We start from the raw sequence: 20018 nt of genomic DNA, 5'->3' as shown, positions 1-20018 counted from the left end.
GGTGCGAATATCTCATTCCTTTCTTGAAAAAAACATCCCACATACACAGTTTCTATTTTAACTACAAAACTTACATTTTAACTGCAAAGCTACGGCCCACGAGCTGCTGGGGGGGCTCGGTGCCTGCTGGGATCCGAGCCCAGCGCTGCCTCTCCCCGCTCTGCGGGGCCCTGAGCTTCCCCCCAGCAGCAGCTGCGCGATGGGGCAGTGCTGGGACAGGGCCCTGCTGCCCCCCTGGCAGCGCTGCCCCCCCGGCTCTGCCCCCTGCTCGCCTTCTCTGCTGCCCCCAGAGCACAGATGCTCCCTGCACAGCCTCCCACCCATCGGCGGCCCCAGGTCCTTCTCCCCAGGGCTGCTCTCGGTCCATTCCCTTCCCAGCAGTGTCTGTGCCTGGAATTGCCCCAGCCCAGGGGCAGCGCCTGCACTTGGCCCTGGTGACCCTCAGGGGCTTTGCTCTGTCCCACCTCTCCAGCATGTCCAGCTTCCTTCTGGTGGGGGAACGTGGATGGAGGTGCCAGGGGAAACCCTGCTCTGCTCACCTCCCCAGAAGAGCCCTGAGGAGTCTTTGCTGCCTGGGCATTTCTCAGTGGAGGAGAAGGGTTGGCCTCCAGTGCTCCCTGGAATGAATCTGCCGTGCTCATGGGTTGCCTTCTGCTGACTCTCTGCTCTTCTCCTTTAGGTTTTGGGGCCTTTCCTTCCTGCTGCTCTTCCTCCTGAGTCCCCAAGGGGTTCCCACCTTCTTCTCCACACCCACCGTGTACCCCAGGCCTGCCACTGCCCCTGTGCTGTGTCCCCTGAGCTGGGGCCCTCGGCTGCCCGTGTCTGCTGGGAAGCCAAGGCTGGGAGCAACGGGAGCATCTGCTGTGAGGTGGGTGAGGAGAATCAGAGCCCACAGCCCTTGCACACATTGCCCAGATCTGCAGGGATTCCAGAGGGAAAGCTGCCCCTGAAGGCTCTGGAAGGGTGCCGGAGCCCAGCCCAAGCCCCTGGGATCAGTTCCTGAGCTGGTGACAGGGCTGTAGCCTTGGTGGGACAGAAGCTGATTGCTCAGATGGGATTTTTGTAAGGAATAAATCTCTCCAGTATCCAAGTGAACTGAGACTGGGACAATTCTCGGAGTTGTGTGAAAGAGTCAAACACCCAGAGGTTTAAAGGCAGGTGCCCAGTTAAAGGTTTGCAGGCACTTTTCCACCTGTCACCAGAGATTTTGAACTCAGGGGCTCTGTGGTGGCTGAAGCCAAGACTGCCACCAAAGGGCACCTGCCTGATGAGACCATCTGTGCTAACGAGCAGCAGATCACAGAGGGCACCTCTCTGAGTTGAGTCCCAGCATTTCCAGTCACTTCTGATGGGTCACCAGGATGTCCCAGGCACAGCTGAGGGCAGGGACAAGGTGGATTTTTCCCCTGCACTGGGGTGGGCCCCTGAGGGTGCCAGGAAGCAGCAGCTCCTGGGAAGGGGCCAGAGAGGGGCGAGGGAGGGGCTGTGCTGGCAGCTGGAGCAGGAGCACAGCTCAGAGCCCCTGGGGGGCGTGGGGGGAGCGTGTCTGGGGAGTGTGGGGTGCCCATGGGGGGAGTGTGTGAGCGCTGCCTCCGGGTGCTGGGAGCAGCAGGCTGGGCCAGGCAGCCAGCAGGGCAGCCCCGGGCTGGGCAGAGGGTGCAGGATGCAGGCAGGGCTGTTGGATGGGCAGAGGGGCTGGGCCAGGGAGCCAGGATTGCCCCTGGCTGTCTGCACTTGTGGATGGAGGAGTTCTGCTGGGAGGATGTGGGCGATGCTGAAGGCAGCACCTTGTCCAGGACAGGTTGTGTGGCTGAGTCACTGTGTGTCTGTGTGTCTGTGTTTGTGTTTGTGTGTCTGTGTTTGTGTGTCTGTGTTTGTGTGTTTCTGTGTGACCGTGGTCACAAGGGTTTTCAGGATGAAGAAGAGATGAGAATATTGACTCCATGATCAGAAGGCTTGATTTATTATTTTATGATATATGTTACATTAAGACTATACTAAAAAGCAATAGAAAGGAAAAGTTTCTTCAGCAGCTAGGTAATCTAAGGATAGAAAAGAATGAATAACAAAGATCTGTGTCTCAGACAGAGAGCAAGAGCCAGCTCTGCCATGAGTGGTCAAGAAATCCAAACACCCACAGGAGACCAATCACCTGTTGCATTCCACAGCAGCAGATAACCATTGTTTACTTTGGTTGCTGAACTGCAGCTTGTCACAAGGAAAAATCCTAAGAAAGGATTTTTCATGAAAGATGTCTGCGACATTTCTGTGTCTGTTTTTGTGTGTCTGTGTGTCTATGTGTCTGTGTTTGGGTCTCTTTGTGTCTCTGCAGTATCTGGGATACACAGTCAGCTTCAGGGTTGATCCTGCTAACAGGAAAGCAACAGGCACATCCAGGGTGCTGGGAAGGAGACCATGGCTCTGGTGCCATCCCTGACTCCAGCAGCCGGGTGGGAGCACTCCCCAGGGCCACAGCTGCTGCAGAGCCTCTGCCAGGTGCCTGGGGCCCCTGACAACACCTTCACCTTAGGGTGAAGCAATACACAGAATAAATAGATTCCACAGCCTGATGTAGTTGTGAAGTGGGTATTGTCAGTGCCTGGCACAAGCGAGATAGCTCTCATGAAAACCAGTGCCCTGAGCTCTGAGCTACCTTGTCATTCACAAAGGTGTTCCATATGCAATACACGACACAACCTTTCCATGCATGTTCACCCCTGGCCCTGCCTGTCCTCGCCACGCATGGTAATTAGATCCACTCCCTTCTGGGCATGCGTTGTTCATGGTGGTGGTCGCACGGGGTTCTGTTTGTGGTCTCTGAGTCTGAAGGCCGTGGTCTTCCTCATGACTGACCTGTTGAACTTTTCCCCTCTGCGTGCCCACTGTGGTCCCCTGCTGCTCATCTGAGTATGTCTGTAGATTTTGATCAGCTTGGAGACAGAGGAGCTCTTTTAGCTAGTTTTCTTCCATTCCTTGGTCTTCTCCCAGTATTGTTCTTTATCACAAGAAGCTTCAAAAATTTGCGTTTTCCTCTGCCCATTGTACCATGGTAGAGGTTACTTAAGTGAAAGGTTAAAATTCTACAAGCTAAAACTTAAAGGCTTAATTCATATTGCTCACATAAGTGAACTCCCAAGACCTCCATTTCAAGGGAAAGTCTCTTCTTCCTCCACAGCCATGGCTTCACAGGAGGACACACAGGGGGGGGATGCAAAGACACAGCTCCTGGCAGAGGCATTCCAGAAGGAAGGGCTGGATGCTGGATACTGGCTGCCCAAAGCTTCACAGATCCTGGGAATCGAGTGCAGAGAAGCCCTGCAACATCTGGAATATAAAGACTACCTCAGGCTGGAGTGTGAGGTACAGCACCCCTGGGAGAAAAAGGCACTCCAGAAACTCCTGAAAATAAAAGATGACAAAACGACCATTAAAGAGGTGCAGAAGGAGCACTTGGAGAAGGCAAAGCAAAGACAGGAAGAGGCCAAACAAGCTCTGAAGGATCTGACAGAAATGCTCAACAGCCGCAGCCACAGCCAGGATGCTCTGAGGGAGAAAGCAGAGACTCTGTGGCAAGCCATGGAGATTCCCAAAGAGTTCTGGCCACCGCCAAAGAAACCCTTGGCAGATATGCTGGAGAGCATCCAGAAGCAGCTGGAGCGGCAGGAGCTGTCAGCAGGCAGGAGGGAGAACATCCCTGACACGGAGGTGCTGAGGCGGGCGTCAGCGGGACTGGCCCTGCAGGGCATCTACAGAACCAGCAGACCTGAAGATGTGCTGGCAAAGCGAGAGCAGCTCCTCAGGGTTCCTGAGGGATTCCAGCTCGCCGGTCCCGAGCAAGGATCGCTGCTTGAGAGGAAGGAGTTCTCCTCCTCTGCAGCAGAATCCACTTTCACCAAGTCCATGGAGCAGCTGGGGTTCAGCATGAGCGTTTCTGCCAAATCCTCATTCTGGGGGATTAATCTGGGAGGGAGTGTAGATCACAGCGGCTCCTTGCAGTCACAGGACACCCACCAGTCCCGCTCTGAGCAGAGCTACTTTTGCACCACCAAGTACCAGTACATCCCTCTGGCCTCCTGCTACTTCCAAAGGCATCAGCTTCGCCTCTCGGATGCCGCTCTGCGGGAGCTGCAAGACATGGAGCAGCTTTTGAGCTTCAGTCAGGAAGAAGACAGCCCCACCTTGGTGAAGATATGTGAGAGCTTCTTCAGCAGGTTTGGGTCCCACATAAACCAGGGTCCCCTCCACTTTGGGGGGATATTCTGGTGGAAGGCGTCTACAGAAGGATTCCGGGCTGAGCAGCGCGAAGAGGTGAAGCGACAAACGTCTGAAGCACTGAACAGCTTTGTTGGGGCCAGCTGGGGTGGCTTCGGGGCCAGTGTAGAAGGGACCCTGGATGTTTCCAAATCCAGCTCACAGGCTTCTGTCCTGGGGAGAGCCGGAGAGAGTTCTCATACAGCAATTCAGCTCTACGTGGTCAACACAGGCGGCCCAGCAGACACAGCTTCCCTTCCTCAGTGGAAAACAGGGCTCATGTCTGATAACACAACGTGGTGCGTTATCGACCGTGGCTTTGAGCTGATCCCAGTGTGGGACATTATCCTGTGCAATCACTGTGGGGATTTTAAGTCTGTTGGTCAGATGAGCAGAGCCCTCAGGGCTGGGTACAAAGTGCTGACGAATCAGAGCCTTGGCATGACTTTTGGAGAGGAACTGGGCAGTGCAGTGCAAGAGGCCAGAGATTTCATGGGGACTGTGAAGGCCTGGGAGGTGACAGTGGATGAAGAGAAGCTGTTCATGCTGATGGAGCTAAAAGATTATTTGAGTGCAAAAACCAGGAACCCCAGTGTGTGGATCAACGTGTGCCTGTCAGACAAAGCCCTGCAGGACTTCCTGGTGAACACCGTGCGGAGCTGCCAGGAGTCAGCTCCAGAAAACACCACCACTATCAAGGTAATGTTGAGGAGCCTCCTGAATCCTCATATCTACTCTGTCAAGGACTTCCCTGAGGCTTCCTTCATTATGCAATGGGTCTTCCAGACTGAGCACCCGCTTCCCAGATCTCCCAAAGTCTCTGAGCTTCAAGAGCTCATCAAAACACTGCAGCAAATGAAGGAGCACATCCATGCTGTCACCTACGCACCAGGAAGCTCTGCTTCTGACGTTCATGAAGCAAAGATAGAAGCCACCCTGACCAGCAGCCTGGCCATTTATTCCTTACTCCAGTCTCTCCAGGAACAGGCTCAGAAGGACATGGAACTGTTGGTGCTCTTGATTGTGACCAGCACAGGCTACCAGGTGGAAAGCAGCAATTTTCAGCACCTCCTTGGACACCCAGAAATTCAGTACATGGCCAAGGAAATGGAAGCAGCACATGAGGAGTACATGAACCTGAAGGAGCAAGATGCGGACAGAGCTGAGGCATCCCTCCTGCTGACGAGTCTGACTGTGACACCAGAATGTCAAAAGCTGTCCCCTGAGCAGAAAAGGGAGCGTTTAGTTTTCATGGAAGATCACATGAAAGGCTTGTCGTCCCCACGGATAAAGAATCTCCTCCAAAAGCACAGTGGAGACGAAGACTGGGAGAGGCTGGAACGTGACTTGGACTCCTTGATCAGTGGGTGCTTGGATGACAAATGGGATGAACAGAGGATGCAGAACATACTCAGAGATCTGGAAGACACTTTTCCAAAACCAGAGCCCCCCAGTCAGTCCCAGTCCAAGTCAGACAGCAGTGAATCCAAAGAAAGTGAAGCCATTGCAAACCAGGAGTTCCTCCAGTTGCTCAAGCGCCTTGGACTGGAAAGTCACTATCCAAGGAAAATGGGGATGGGAGATTTCCGCACCATCTGCAAGACATCGCTGCAGGACGGCCAGCCCAGCCAGGACAAGGAACTGCCATTGTACTTCTTGCAAAAGCTGTTAACTGTGGATTACCAGGTGAGATACCTGACTTGCTGGGAAAGGAGCAATCCAGGCCTTGCACCCATGCCACAAAGCAGCGAGCAAGAGAACCAACAATCAGATTCCTTTGAAAACTTTCTTGATAAGCTGATGGAAGCAGCTCCTAAATGTGCAAGCAGGGACAGCCATGTGCACCCCATGGACCTGCAGATGGCCGTTTTCCATTGTGCTGATGACTTCCTGAGACAGTCCCTGGCAACCAAGCTGGCGTTCTGCCAACTGGCGCTGCCTCTCCTGGTGCCCAACCCGAGCACTTCATGCATCGAGTTCCCGCTCTACACCCTCAGCCAAATCCAAAGGAGCTGGAAAGAGGTGGACAAGTCAGGAAAGCAGGCCCAAGCAAAGAGTTTCAGCAACAAACTCATCTTTCAGGCACAGACACCCATCGTGTCCTTCATCCGCATTGGCAGCTCGGCCTCCTCTTCCAAGTCCCAGCTCCTGAACGCTCTGCTCAGCAAACGCAAACACGACACTTTCTTCCACCGCCACTGCAGAGGCAGCACCAGAGAGTGTTTGCTGATGGAAGGGCTGGTGGAGATCGCCTGGTACTGCCCCGGTGGAAGCCCCAATGACACCTTTGAGCGCTGCGTGGCTTTCTGTAACCTGCGTGGAGACGCCAGGGATCACGGAGCACAGCTGCAGTTCCTGCAGGAGATATCTGCTGTCAACGTGGCTCTTGTGTCCGATTGGGAGCACATGGACAACAGGGGGAAAAAGCTTCTGCAGGGCCTGTGGCAGTCACAAAGGCCTTTGGTTTGTCTTCTCACAGAAAAAGAGAACACTGCAGCTGGAAAAGACAGCAAAACCATAACAATAGCGATCAAGAACAGAAACGAAGCAGAACTGATGGATGAGCTCACCAAGACAATTGGGGATCTCCTGGAAGGTTCTAATCCATGTTTCAGCCTGGAGGCCTGCGTGGACAAAGCTCGCCAGCACGGATTTGTAGTGGATGCAGATCAACCCGCATGTGTGACAGCCAAAGCAAAGGCAAAGGAGCTGGTGGAGCTTCTGAAGAAAGAGAAGCTGTCTGAGATCAAATCCAAGCTGCTTCCACTTCAAGGAAAACTGTGGTACCAGTGGTGCCAAAAGGACAAAGAACTCACTCGCTTGCAGGAGAAGAGGAACAAGAGCGTTGAGCATCATCGGAGCCAAATTGAAAATGAGAAGAAAGCAATAAGAAGAAAGCAACTTGAGCATGCTTTCCCTCTCAAACCACTGATGAAATCATTCCTTGGCTTTCTCCAGGCCCAGCCGGCAGATACCAAGAACTACTTCCTGCAGTGGATGAAGGTCTTTATGGACGAGCTGTCTTGTGGTCGCCTTGGAGAACTGAGGAGGGACTATCACGAGTTATGGTCTAAAATCCTGTCAAGAAAGAAAGACAAGAAGAAAACCAGTGGCAATGATGAGATGCAGAGTTGCTTGGATGCCCTCTCTGATGAAATCAACGATTCATCCATCGGCCTGGAGCACCTTCTGAGGGAGGTAGGGCAGATTTACGAAGCTCTGGAATTATTGAACTCCAAGAATGACGATTTTGTCAAATTTCCGGAAATTGCAGTAGAGCTGATGGTTTCAGGGTACCCCGTGGAGCTGATGGATGGGGACGCTTCTTACCTGCCCTTGCGCTGGGTGGGAGCAATCTTTGACAGCTTAATTGAGAGGCTGGGGGACAAACGAGTGTTTGTGCTCTCCGTGCTCGGCATCCAGAGCACAGGCAAGTCCACCCTGCTGAATGCCATGTTTGGTCTGCAGTTCAACGTCAGCGCAGGGAGATGCACTCGCGGAGCCTTCATGCAGCTCATCCCAGTGGGCGAGGAGCTGCAGCAAGACTTGGGCTTTGATTTTGTGCTGGTGGTTGACACAGAGGGACTCTGTGCCATCGAGATGGCCAATAAACAGTCCCTGAACCATGACAACGAGCTGGCCACCTTTGTCATTGGTGTCGGCAACTTGACTGTGATCAATATCTTTGGAGAAAATCCATCAGAAATGCAAGATGTTCTCCAGATCGCTGTGCAGGCTTTCCTGAGGATGAAGAAAGTCAATCTTTCCCCAAGCTGCCTCTTTGTCCACCAAAACGTGGGAGAAGCAACTGCCAAGGAGCAGAACATGGAAGGACAAAGGCGCTTGCAGGAAAAGCTGGATGAAATGACCATGGTAGCTGCTCAGCAGGAATTCTGTGACATCTCCTCCTTCAGCGATGTCATTGGCTTTGATGTGAACACCCACATTCACTACTTTGCTCACCTGTGGGAAGGAAACCCCCCAATGGCACCACCCAACCCCAACTACAGCCAGAACGTCCAGCAACTCAAGAGCAAAATCCTCCAGGCTGCCAAGAAGCAGTCACAGCGCAGCATTTTGAGGCTCTCAGGCCTGAAAGATCGTGTTAGTGACCTCTGGAATGCTTTGCTGAATGAAAACTTTGTTTTCAGCTTCAAGAATTCCCTGGAGATTGCTGTGTACAGGAAACTGGAAAATGCCTTTAGTCAGTGGACCTGGATGCTGAGGAGTCACATCTTAGATGTACAAATGAGACTGGACAACAAAATTCGGAATGGGGACTTGCAGAATGTCACCAGAGAATACCTTGAAGGGCTGGTGAAAGAGACAAGTGATGCCATTGAGAAAAAAGTGGAAGAGTATTTCAGGGAAGACAAAGACCGGGAGATACTGGTCCAGTGGAAATCAAGCACAGAGCTGAAGCTGAAAGAACTCAAAGAGACTCTTCTTCATGAAACAAAAAAGAAATGTGAGAATCTCATTGAGCTACAGAAGGAGCAGAAGAAACTGGATGCAAGGAAGTTGGAATATGAAGATGAGCTCCTGAAAAGGAGTCGGGAGCTGGCTGTGACTCTGAAGGGGAAGAGCCTCAGTGAGAGAGAACTGAAGGACAACTTTACTCTTGTCTGGAATGAGTGGATTGCCAAAGTCTCCCGTGCTGCTCGTCCTCCAGAACAGGTGGATATCGATGAAGAAATCGAAGGTGTCCTTGTAGAGCACTTTAAGGAGCCAGATGTCCTTGGACAGATCACGTCTGTTTCCAAAGGCGGAGGATTTTCTTTTGATCCAGAGAAATATATCATGAAGAAAAAGTATTTCGTCTTTTTCACAGATCCCAGGAGCCTTTCCAATGCTGATGTGATCAACTTTCAACACATCACAGACAAGATTATAGCATGTGTGATGGCAAACATTGCTAAGAAGGAGGAGGAGAAACGCGATTACAGTCGAAATTTTATTCATGAAATACTCAATGAAGTACAGAAAGGTGTCAACTCTGTCCCCAGCAATGGGAAATGTAGTTTTAACAGAGATTACAGCATAGATTTGTCGATCTATCTGTGCAAAATAGCAGCAGAAAGGTTTAAAGCCATGCACGAAGCATTCCAAAAGGCAAATGACCCAGCTGTGTACCTGAGCAGCAAGAGAGAAGATTTCTTCCAATGTTTCCAGATTTCCTGCCAAGGAGCCACTTCGATCACAACATTTGCTGTTTTCCTTTGTGACAAGATTGCACCAGCTCTTTGCCGTGCAGTCTATGAGTGGTCAGCTAAAGCCATCGCTGAGGACATGCAGGGTAAATTCCCAGATTTCCAGGGCAGCAGAGCCAATCTGGAAGTTTGCATCCTGAGATACCTGGCAGAACAGGAAAATTTTGAGTATTTCAAGGAGTACCTTTCGTCTCCAAAAAAGTTTTTTCAGAGTTACATTGAGACACAGGTTAGGAGTCACTGTTTAGATGGGAGCAGGATGTTGGGGATGTTTTTAGATTCCTCCCTTGATATTCTCTATCGAAACATCTTGTCAGCTGTTTCTTTATCAACCCAAATTGTCAAAGACAGAGAAGACAGAGAAGACAAAGCCTCTCTCTGGCTGGATGAGTTTTGCAGGGAACTGTCAGAGGTGCTCAGCTTGCCCAGAAGTGACCTGAAGGGCATCGAGCACCAGGAGGTCACAGACATTGAGTTCCTGAGCAGTGCCATGGCAGAAGCTCTGTATGACCTGAGGGAAAGGCTCAAGACAGAATTGGCTGCTGCTGACCTGAGCTCATTTCCAAGGCAGCCTCACAGCATCCTGGTGGAGCATTTTGCAGGGTGCTGGGAGCAGTGTCCCTTTTGTGGCGCTGTCTGCACAAACACAATGCAGAATCATGATGGAGACCATCATCTGGTCTTCCATCGCCCACGAGCTTTGATGGGAGCGACGTGGCCTGGGACAGACCAGCTCGTCATTGATATTTGTTCCAGCCTTGTTACAACTAAACTCAAATTCACGTTTGATAGCACCAAATTGATCCCCTACAAGAAATACCGGGATGCAGGACCTCCTTTTTCCAATTGGAACATTCTCCCTAATCTATCCATGCAGGTGTACTGGAAGTGGTTTGTGTCTCATTTCAGGACACAGCTGGAAGCTTTGTATAATGGGAAATTTCAGGGCAAAGGAGAAATCCCTGAGGCATGGGGGAGTTTTACCAAGCAGGATGTACTGTCTGATCTTGACAAGTATAGCCCATGTCCACAGAAAAGAAGGAGCAAGAGGTATTTGACAATTCAAACAGCTTTTTATGACATTCTTCACAAAGTAAAATCACATTAGGACCCTCTCATACCTCTCATGCCACGTAGAAACTATAGTTCCCAATCCTTCCCAAATTTCATTAAATAAGGTACATTACTGCAGCCTTTGCTCATTAACTCATTCCTTTGTGGTAAAGCCAGAATCCTCTTGCCTGTTTGCCATAAGCATTCCCCTCAGCTTTGTCCTAGAGCCAAACCAAACCCATCCTTGGGGCCATCAGCCTTGTGGCCATCCTGAGCCCGAGGGCAGGGACAGGCAAAGGCAGCACTCAAAGCACCCCTTGGATCAGCTGCTGTGAGACAAGAAGGGACAGTGCCCCAGGGGCAGTTTTCCTGCAGCAAGGAGCTGCCCTGCTGGGAGAAAGGGCTGCAGGGCCTGAGGCCAGCTCCATGCTGGCTGCAAGCTGGGCTGCTTGGCTTCTGGGTGTCATCCTTCCCTCCCTCATTGCAGCCTCCTGGATCAGCTGAGGCCGTTCTCCCAGCAGGAGCCGTTGTGCCTGCGGGCTCAGGAAAGCAGCGACACCACTGCCCTGGGGCTCAGGCAGTGCTTTCACTCCCTGTCTCAGGGGTGCTGTGTCTCTGTCCGGGGCAGCCGCTCCTGCTCAGCTGCCTGGGGCTGCTGCCCTTTCCTCCAGCCCTCAGCCCCAGCAGGAGCTGCTCCTGCCCTTGGCCTCTCTGCTGAGCAAAAGCCTTTGGAGTGCCCCATGTGGAGAATCCTGTCAGCCAGCACCTTCCGCAGCAGCCCTCGGGGCAGGGCTGTGCTGCCCAGGCAGGCTGGTGGCACCAGAGCTGTGCTCTGCAGAAGGTGGCACCCGCTGCCTCTGCCCCAGGGAGCCGTGGGGGCTTTTGCTGTGCAGGTGCTGCAACCCCGCTGGGCCAAGCGAGGGCCAGGCCCTTCTGGAGAGCTGCTGAAGGGCTGCTTCAGCCTCATCCCCTGCAGGCTCTCTGTGAAAAATGCATATTGTACGCTTGGCTCTTTGCAGATATTAAAATCAACGTTACATGTGTTAGGTTGGAAAGTTATGCTGTATTAATCTCTTTGAAGTAGTGTGGTAAGTATAAATTTTAGGCTACAGCACAATATAAAATAGAAACTATGTGATGAAAGATACTTTTCTAAGTAGCTCAAGGAATGGATAAGAGAATCAATAAATTCTTCCCATAGAGATAACAGCAACAAGACACCAAAAATCACAAGAGAAGAATTATTGCCCCCTTATCGGGAAGAACCAGACTTTGAGGGATCAAGACAATTGATTTACAAGATGTGGGGGGGGAGTTGACATTCACCAGAAAAGACCCTTTGTTTGAAAATAATTTTTGCATCATATATATATATATATACAATGACATTACTACACTATAAAACCCTTCACCATCTTACCCAATGCAGTTTCTCACTTACTTAAGGCATATTCTTACTTACAACTACAGAAACATACGTTTATAATTTTTCTGCTTAATGCCTGTGTACTTTTATTTTTACATCAATCCAAGCTTCTTCCAAGGCTGCAAATCAAACCCTTCAGTGTCTGTGGCAGTTTCTATCTTTCCATTTCCTACAGCTGTTGTTGCTTGTCTTGTTATATCTATATCTATGGCTATATCTATGGCTATATCTATGGCTATCTATATCTTTCCTAGTAAAGAACATGTATTCCTTTCCCCATATCTTTGCCTAGAAGCCTAGTAATTTCAAAATTATAATAATTTGGAGGGAGGGGTTCATCTTTCCATTCCAGGAATGTTCTCACCTTCCTTGGCACATATCTCTCTGCTAAACCAGGACACTCTATCTTTCCACCTTCAAGACAACACTCTCCTGTAGCTCAGGCTGAATAAAATCTTTCAGGCTTTTTTTTCCCTGATAACCCCATGACATCTTTAGGCATTACACCACCATCCTCCTGCTGTACTGGATGATGGTGCTGTGAGAAATAAATCAACCCACAATACTTCATCCCATTTTCCTTCCCAGTAACAAAAAAACATTAATTATAACAAGGTGTTATATATGAAAGTACCATTCTTTGGGTTTTTTTCTTCATTGTCTAATGCATAAATTGGCTACCAATGCTTACAGTATTCAACCAATTGTTTTCCTGCCAAGGAATCTCCACCCACCCATTTCCCCAGTGTTTCAATATACAGCCCAAAGGGAAGTTCTTCAGAATTCCCCCTTCAGCGGATTGACCCAATCCCATGATACAAAACTACAACAATATAAAATTTACCACTCACACACTCCAGAGCTTGAAACAAGGCACCTGTGTAAGCTCCCTACCCAACAGCCAGCACAGCTTTCAGCACCTTGGGAGGGAGACGACGACAACTCATAATGTGCCTTCCCTTTACCTTTCCTTTCAATCCAATCCTGTGAGGATTTTCCACCATGATTTTGGACAAGTGCACCCTTAATCCCATTCAGTAACTCTGTAAAATCCCAGGGGCCTTGCCCTGATCTCACCAGATCCAGAGAATGGAGGATCTCCCCAAAAAAGTCTTCAGTGAGGGCTGGAGTCCTTTCAATCCTGTGAGACCACAGAGTGTCAGAAGCACTGTCCCATCTGATTCACCAGGAACTGTCACCAAAATAAACCCTCTAAACCCCAGTGTGCATTAAGAAGCAGCATCACTTTATTGCAGCAATGGGTGCAGGGGGATAACCCCACCTAAAGCGCCTGCCTGGCTCAAGGGGTTTCAGGGGCTCATTAACCTGAAATATCCATACTCATTACACAGGTGGTTACAGAAGATTCCAGGATCTTCCTTATACGTTTGGGTTTTTTTTTTTTTATTTTGCCTTGGTGCCTTCTTGGGGGGTCCTTGGGGTTCCTTGGTGATGTTCCATATATGGTGGTTTTTTTGCCCAGGTTATGTAAAGCTGCCAAAGGTGTTTATGATCCAAATGGGTTGGGGTGATTTCACTTGTTCCAGAGCTCTCAGCATTCCACCACTGTTACATAACTTTCCATTGGCCCTGACTTCTGCATAAGTGATACACAATAAGGCTGGACATCAGGAGGAAATTCTTCCTGGAAAGGGTGGTCAGGCCTTGGAAGGGGTTGCCCAGGGAGGTTTGGAGTGAGTGTCCATCCCTGGAGGTGTCCTAGGAAGGACCAGTGCTCTGGGCTGGTGACAAGGTGTGCATTGGTCATGGGTAGGACTTGGTCTCAGAGATCTTTTCCAACCTAAATAATTCTGTAATTTGCTGTATATGCAGTGTGATTTCACTCAAGTTAATCTATTCCATGGCCTTCCTGGGCACCAGCATCAGGGTGATGAGTCTGTACTTCCCTGGATCCTCCTTTCAGCCCTTCTTGTAGACGGGTGTTGCACTGCCCCACCTCCGGTTTTCTGGGACCTCACTGGTGAGCCAGGATGGAAAATAAATGATGGAGCGAGGCTTGGGGAGCCTTTCCATCAGCTCCCTCAGCTCCCTGGGATGAATTTGATCCAGCCCTGTAGATTTTTAAGCGTCTCAGCAGGTCACCAATTGCCTCCTCCTGGATTACAGGGATCTGATCTGCTCCCCATCCCTGGCTGCCTGCTCAGGGACCTGTTTGCCCCCACGATTTTCGGTCTTCATAATAAAGACTGAGGCAAAAAAAGGCATTAAGTACTTCACCCTTTTTCTCCTCTTTGGTGACAATGATCCCCTCTGCAGCCTAAAAAAGGATGGAAATTTTCCTTGGCTCTCATTTAGTTGTTGATATATTTATAAAAATGCTTTTTGTTACTGTGAAAAACGCTAATCACTTGCTTTAAAATTGTAAAAGTTTGACAGAAATAAAATGGGTACAAAAATAGTAATAAAAATTAGAGCAATAAGAATTTGGACAATCAGAGTCAGGACAATAAAGGACAATAAAAAGCAAATACAGACATCTGGATGCTTCCTGGGCAATTAAGCCCCAAAAGCACACACGTTAACAAAGGATTAACCCTTAAAAGCAATAACCTGTTGCATATTCATACATCTCATACATGATGCATAAATTATTTTCAAACAAAGGGTGTTCCCTGGTTATTGTCAACTTCTCCTCCTTAATCCTGTTGGTGCCTCAAAAATGAGAAGGAGGTGGAAGAGAGTTTGTCTTTTCCAATAAAAAGCCAATAATTCTTTTCTTGGGGATTTAGGTGTTTTGTTGCTGTTATCTCTGTGCAAAGAATTCCTTTATTATCTCATAGCTAGTTAAAAAAAACCTCACAATGTCTAATTTCTGTTTTAACATTATGTTATAACCTAAAACGATATTTACCACACTACTTAAAAAAGGTCAATACAGTAACACTAATTAATACAACATAACAACTGCAAAGAGCAAACTATTTAATATGCACTTTTCACATTACCTTTCTTGGCAGTGCCCAGGCTGAGCTTTCACCTTTTCAATTTTCTCTCTGCATGACCTAACGAGATCCTTGCACTCTTCCCAAGCTCCCCGTCGCTTCTTCTGAAAGAGTTCTCCTGAGTTCCAAGCTCCATGTTCAGCCAGGCTGGTCTCCTCCTCCCCCTCTGGCTCCTCTTTTGATGGGCAGCTCCTGTGCCTTGAAGTTTTCCTTCTTAAAGCACGTGCAGCCCTCCTGAACCCCTCTGAAGTGTCACACTTCAACAAGTCCCTGAGAGTGACCTGTGTTTTCGGGGTCCGGAGCACACTTGTTAAAAGCAGCTAAGAAAGAAACGTGAAGGACGAGTCTTTGTTTGGAGATCCAAGGGCTGTCGACCACTTCAAAGAGGGCCCAGAAAAGACTCAGAAGAGTGGAGGGTGCTCTTAAACATGGGGGAAAGGGGGTGGATCTGAGGGAGAAGGGCCAATGGGAACAGGGAAAAGTGGTGCAGGGGAGGGGCAGCAAACCAGAAGAACCAATGGGATGATGGGGCTGAGCACTGCAGCAAGCTGGAGCCAATAGGGACCGAGAAAGGGGAGAACATTCTAGGGGATCTACATATATGGTGAACAGGGGGCTGGGCTGGGCTGGAACAACTCGGAGAACCAACGAAACTTGAAATATTAACACGTCCCTGCAGAGGCCCCTCGGAGGGAGGCTGCTCTCACCCCAACCTTAGAGGGAGGTTTTTCCGAGCTCTTTTCTGCCCCTGAACGATTGAGGTCCTGTAGCCTCAGTGCCGGACTTTTGAGCCTCCACACTCCTCAATTAAAGATTATTTCCTCAAGGGACTCTCTGAATCAGTATCCTACACAAGACAAAGCCCATCCCCTGGAAGTTGAAGGTTTTGTTGAAGTTCAAGGTTTTGTTGAAGCCTCTCCTTATTTCACGGAGAATTGAAAATTTCAGTCAATTCGTGGTCACCGTGCCCAGTGTGAAAAATGCGTATTTTATGATTGGCTTTTCGCAAATATTAAAGTGAATATTATATGTGTTATGGTAGAAAGTTATGCTGTATCAATTTTCTTAAGTAGTGTGTTAAATCTAGTTTTAAGTTATAATGTTAGACTAGAAACTATGCTATGTAAGATAATTTTTTAAAAGAGAGAAATGAGGTACTCTCACTGAGATAGCAGCCACAGGACACCCAAATCTTTCAGAGAAAAAGAATTTATTGCTCCCTTATCAGAAGAAACGAACTTCTTCCTGCCTCGCTCAGTTCTGAAGATGCCATCAAGATTAAGAGGAAGAAGCTGACACTGACCAGACAGAATCCTTTGTTTGAATAGAATTTATTCATCGTGTATAAGATGTATAAGTATGCAACAAGCTATTGCTTTTAAGGGTTAATCCTCTGTTAATGTGTGTCCTTTTTGGGGCTTATTTTGCCCAGTAGAAGGTACCAGTCCATAACTCTTTGTTTTTATTGTCTCATATTGTCCTAATCCTAATTGTCCAAATTTTTGTTACTCTAATTATATTGCTATTTTTATAACCATTTTATTACTGTTAAACTTTTAAAATTCTAAAAACAAGTGAATGGCGTTTTTCACAATGGCCTTCCCCTGATTCTTACCCGTAGGCACTCGGCCTTATGGAGGGTCCAAGGCCAGGTTGGACAGGGCTTGGAGCCCCCTGGGATGGTGGAAGTTGTCCCTGCCCGTGCAGGGCTGGGATGAGATGAGCTTTCAGGTCCCTTTTCAGCCCAGCCATTGTTTCAACTGATGATTCAGTGACATTCAGGAGGTGCAAACATCCCTGCCCAGGGTAGGGCTGGAATCCGCCCCTCACCTTCGGGTACCTCGAGTCCCACAGCAGGAACCCTGCAGTGCTCCTGCAGCCCTGGGGCTGTCACCAGGAGGGCGGGAACAGCCCCGCGAAGGTGGGAGCATCGCTGGGAAAGTGGGAGCTGTCCTGGGAGGGTGGGAGCATTCCCGAGAGGCTGGGAGCTGCTCTGGGAGAGGGGGAGCATTCCCAAGAGGGTGGGAGCAGCCCCAGGAAAGTGGGAGCATTCCTGAGAGATTGGGAACAACCCCGGGAAGGTGGGAGCAGCCCCATGAAGGTGGGAGCATTCCCGACAGGGTAGGAGCGTTCCTGAGAGAGTGGGAGATTCTTGAGAGGGTGGGAGCAGCCCCGGGAAGGTGGGAGCATTGCCGGGAAGGTGGGAGCATTCCCAAGAGGGTGGGAGCAGCCCCAGCAAGGTGGGAGCAGCCCCGGGAAGGTGGGAGCAGCCCCAGAAGGGTGGGAGCTGGTCTGGGAGGGTGGGAGCAGCCCCATGAAAATGGGAGCAGCCCCCGGAAAGTGGGAGCATTGCTGGGAGAGTGGGAGCAGCCCCCGGAAGAACGGGAGCAATCCCGAGAGGGTGGGAGCAGTCCCAGGAGGGTGTGAGAAGCCCCGGGAAGGTGGGAGGAGCTCCGGAAAGGTGGGAGCAATCCCGAGAAGGTGAAAGCAGCCCCGGGAAGGTGGGAGCAGCCCCGGGAAGATGGGAGAAGCCTCGGGAAGGGTGGGAGCAGCCCTCGAAAGGTAGGAGCATCCCCAAGAGGGTGGGAGCAGCCCCATGAAGATGGGAGCAGCCTCATGAAGATGGGAGCAGCCTCATGAAGATGGGAGCAGCCTCAGGAGGCTGGGAGATGTCCTGAGAGGGTGGGAGCAGCCCCAGGAAGGTGAAAGCAGCCCTGGGAAGGTGGGAGCAGCCCCAGAAGGGTGGGAGCTGCTCTGGGAGAGGGGGAGCATTCCCAAGAGGGTGGGAGCAGCCCCAGGAAAGTGGGAGCATTCCTGGGAGGGTGAGAACAATCCCGGGAAGGTGGGAGCATTGCCGGGAAGGTGGAAGCGGCTCCCGGAAAGTGGGAGCATTCCTGAGAGAGTGGGAGCAGCCCCGGGAAGAATGGGAGCAATCCCGAGAGGGTGGGAGCAGTCCCAGGAGGGTGTGAGTAGCCCCATGAAGGTGGGAGCAGCCTCAGGAAGGTGGGAGCAGCCCCGGGAAGGTGGGAGCAGCCCCGGGAAGGTGGGAGCAGCCCCGGGAAGGTGGGAGCAGCCTCAGGAAGGTGGGAGCAGCCCCGGGAAGGTGGGAGCAGCCTCAGGAAGGTGGGAGCATTCCCGAGAAGGTGGTAGCAGCTCCATGAAGGTGGGAGCAGCCCCGGGAAGGTGGGAGCATTCCTGAGAGGGTGGGAGCAGCCCCGGGAAGAATGGGAGCATTCCCGAGAGGGTGGGAGCAGCCCCAGCAAGGTGGGAACAGCCCCGGGAAGGTGGGAGCATTGCCGGGAAGGTGGGAGCAGCCCCAGAAGGGTGGGAGCTGGTCTGGGAGGGTGGGAGCAGCCCCGGGAAAGTGGAAGCATTCCTGAGAGAATGGGAGCAGCTCCGGGAAGAATGGGAGCAATCCCGAGAGGGTGGGAGCAGCCCCGGGAAGGTGGGAACTGTACCAGGAAGGTGGGTGCATTCCCGAGAAGGTGGTAGCAGCTCCAGGAAGATGGGAGCAGCCTCGGGAAGGTGGGAGCATTCCCGAGAGGGTGGGAGTAGCCCCATGAAGGAGGGAGCAGCCTCAGGAAGGTGGGAGCATTCCTGAAAGGGTGGGAGCATTCCCGAGAAGGTGGGAGCAGCCCCGGGAAGGTGGGAGCATTCCCGAGAGGGCGGGAGCAGCCCGCGCCGCCGGCACCCGGTGCGCTGCCGAAACCTATTGTCAATGGCAATCCCTTAATTCCATTACACCTACCGCAGCAATCCGCTTAGGGGAAGCCGTGGAGAGGCTGAGGAAGGAGGAGGCATGGCTTAAATACACCTAGGCTTTATCCCGGGGGGAAGAGCACGGCCCAGGGCACGGGAGAGGCCGCGGGGCTCCTGGGCTCTGCTCAGGGCTGGCTGAGTCAAGGGGTTGAGTTAGAAATAGAATCAGTAAAAATCATATACTGTGATTAGAGCTTAACGAGGAAATCAGTCGATACCAGGTGGGGATAACTGAAACAAGGTTGGGAATGACGGGTGAGGTATTCCAAGAGTGCAGGAGCCATAAATACCACTGGCTTCTAAGAATGAGAGGAGGTTGGGACTGTGAGCAGCAAGTCAAGAAGCCCGGCCAACTTGACACAGGTGAGAGTTTACCATGAGGAAGATGTCTTACTTCCTCCCCAGAAGCCCAATCACCCAATTAAAGAGGACAATTGCACAGCCATAATGGACATTCAGCTGATTGTATTACAAAGCATAAGGATTATGTATTATGCATCCTAAGAAACCTCTTGGATGTGTAAAACCTTTTCTGTATCGAGAGCAGGAGTCTGCAACTCCTTCCACATGGGTTTGGAAACGATTCCACGTGCATCCAGTGCTGTAATAAATACAATGTATTGCTTCTTTTGTTACTAATAATATGATAAACTAATAACTAACAATAATACTATTTATCACTGTTTATTAGTATTTATTTATTACTTCTTTACAATGTTAATTAGTTGAAGAGTCGTCTGTCCGTGCTTCACTGGCCACCACCAGCCTGCAGCCTCCTCCTCCACTGCTCTTGGGACAGCTTCACACCTTGTCACTGCTGTCACCTGTGTCCCTCCTGCTGCTCCCCAGCCCAGCTGTTCCCTCACATCCTGCAGATGTGTTCTGAGTATGGAGCCCCTCTGCCATGGAGCCAGGCTGGGAGAGCTGGGGGTGCTCACCTGGAGAGGAGAAGGAGCCAGGGAGAGCTCAGAGCCCCTGGCAGGGCCTGCAGGGGCTCCAGGAGAGCTGCAGAGGGACTGGGGACAAGGCCTGGAGGGACAGGAGCCAGGGAATGGCTCCCAGTGCCACAGGGCAGGGCTGGGTGGGATCTTGGGAATTGGGAATTGTGCCCTGGCACAGGGTGCCCAGCCTGGATCCCTGGCAGTGCCCCAGGCCAGGCTGGACACTGGCACACCCTGGCACACTGGGAGGTGTCCCTGCCATGGCAGGGCTGGCCCTGGGGGGGCTCTGAGCTCCCTTCCCACCCAACCCAGTTGGGATCCTGGCATCCCAAGGTGCTGCTGCCTGCCATGGCTCCGGGCTGGGCTTCTGATTCTCAGCACACAAATCCTGGGGGCTGCAGATCTGGGGGTGAAA

General features: G+C 50.9%; 1 protein-coding gene across 1 annotated transcript; it reads left to right on the top strand.

Annotated features, from left to right (window-relative positions):
• The first annotated feature begins 784 nt into the window (after nt 1-784).
• LOC118700647 (interferon-induced very large GTPase 1-like) lies at nt 785-10569 on the top strand. The gene is made up of 2 exons (XM_036405235.2): nt 785-868; nt 3176-10569. The coding sequence occupies exon 2, from the start codon at nt 3178-3180 to the stop codon at nt 10567-10569; it is 7392 nt and encodes a 2463-aa protein (XP_036261128.1). The 5' UTR covers nt 785-868; nt 3176-3177.
• The last annotated feature ends 9449 nt before the right edge of the window (nt 10570-20018 follow it).

Source organism: Molothrus ater, chromosome 32, assembly GCF_012460135.2.
Source record: "Molothrus ater isolate BHLD 08-10-18 breed brown headed cowbird chromosome 32, BPBGC_Mater_1.1, whole genome shotgun sequence".
Taxonomy (NCBI): domain Eukaryota; kingdom Metazoa; phylum Chordata; class Aves; order Passeriformes; family Icteridae; genus Molothrus; species Molothrus ater.
This window is presented reverse-complemented; position numbering and strand designations above follow the sequence as displayed.

What these genes read in the sequence shown, in the direction of transcription:
- LOC118700647 (XM_036405235.2), top strand. Translation starts at nt 3,178, where the DNA reads ATGGCTTCACAGGAGGACACACAGGGGGGGGATGCAAAGACACAGCTC.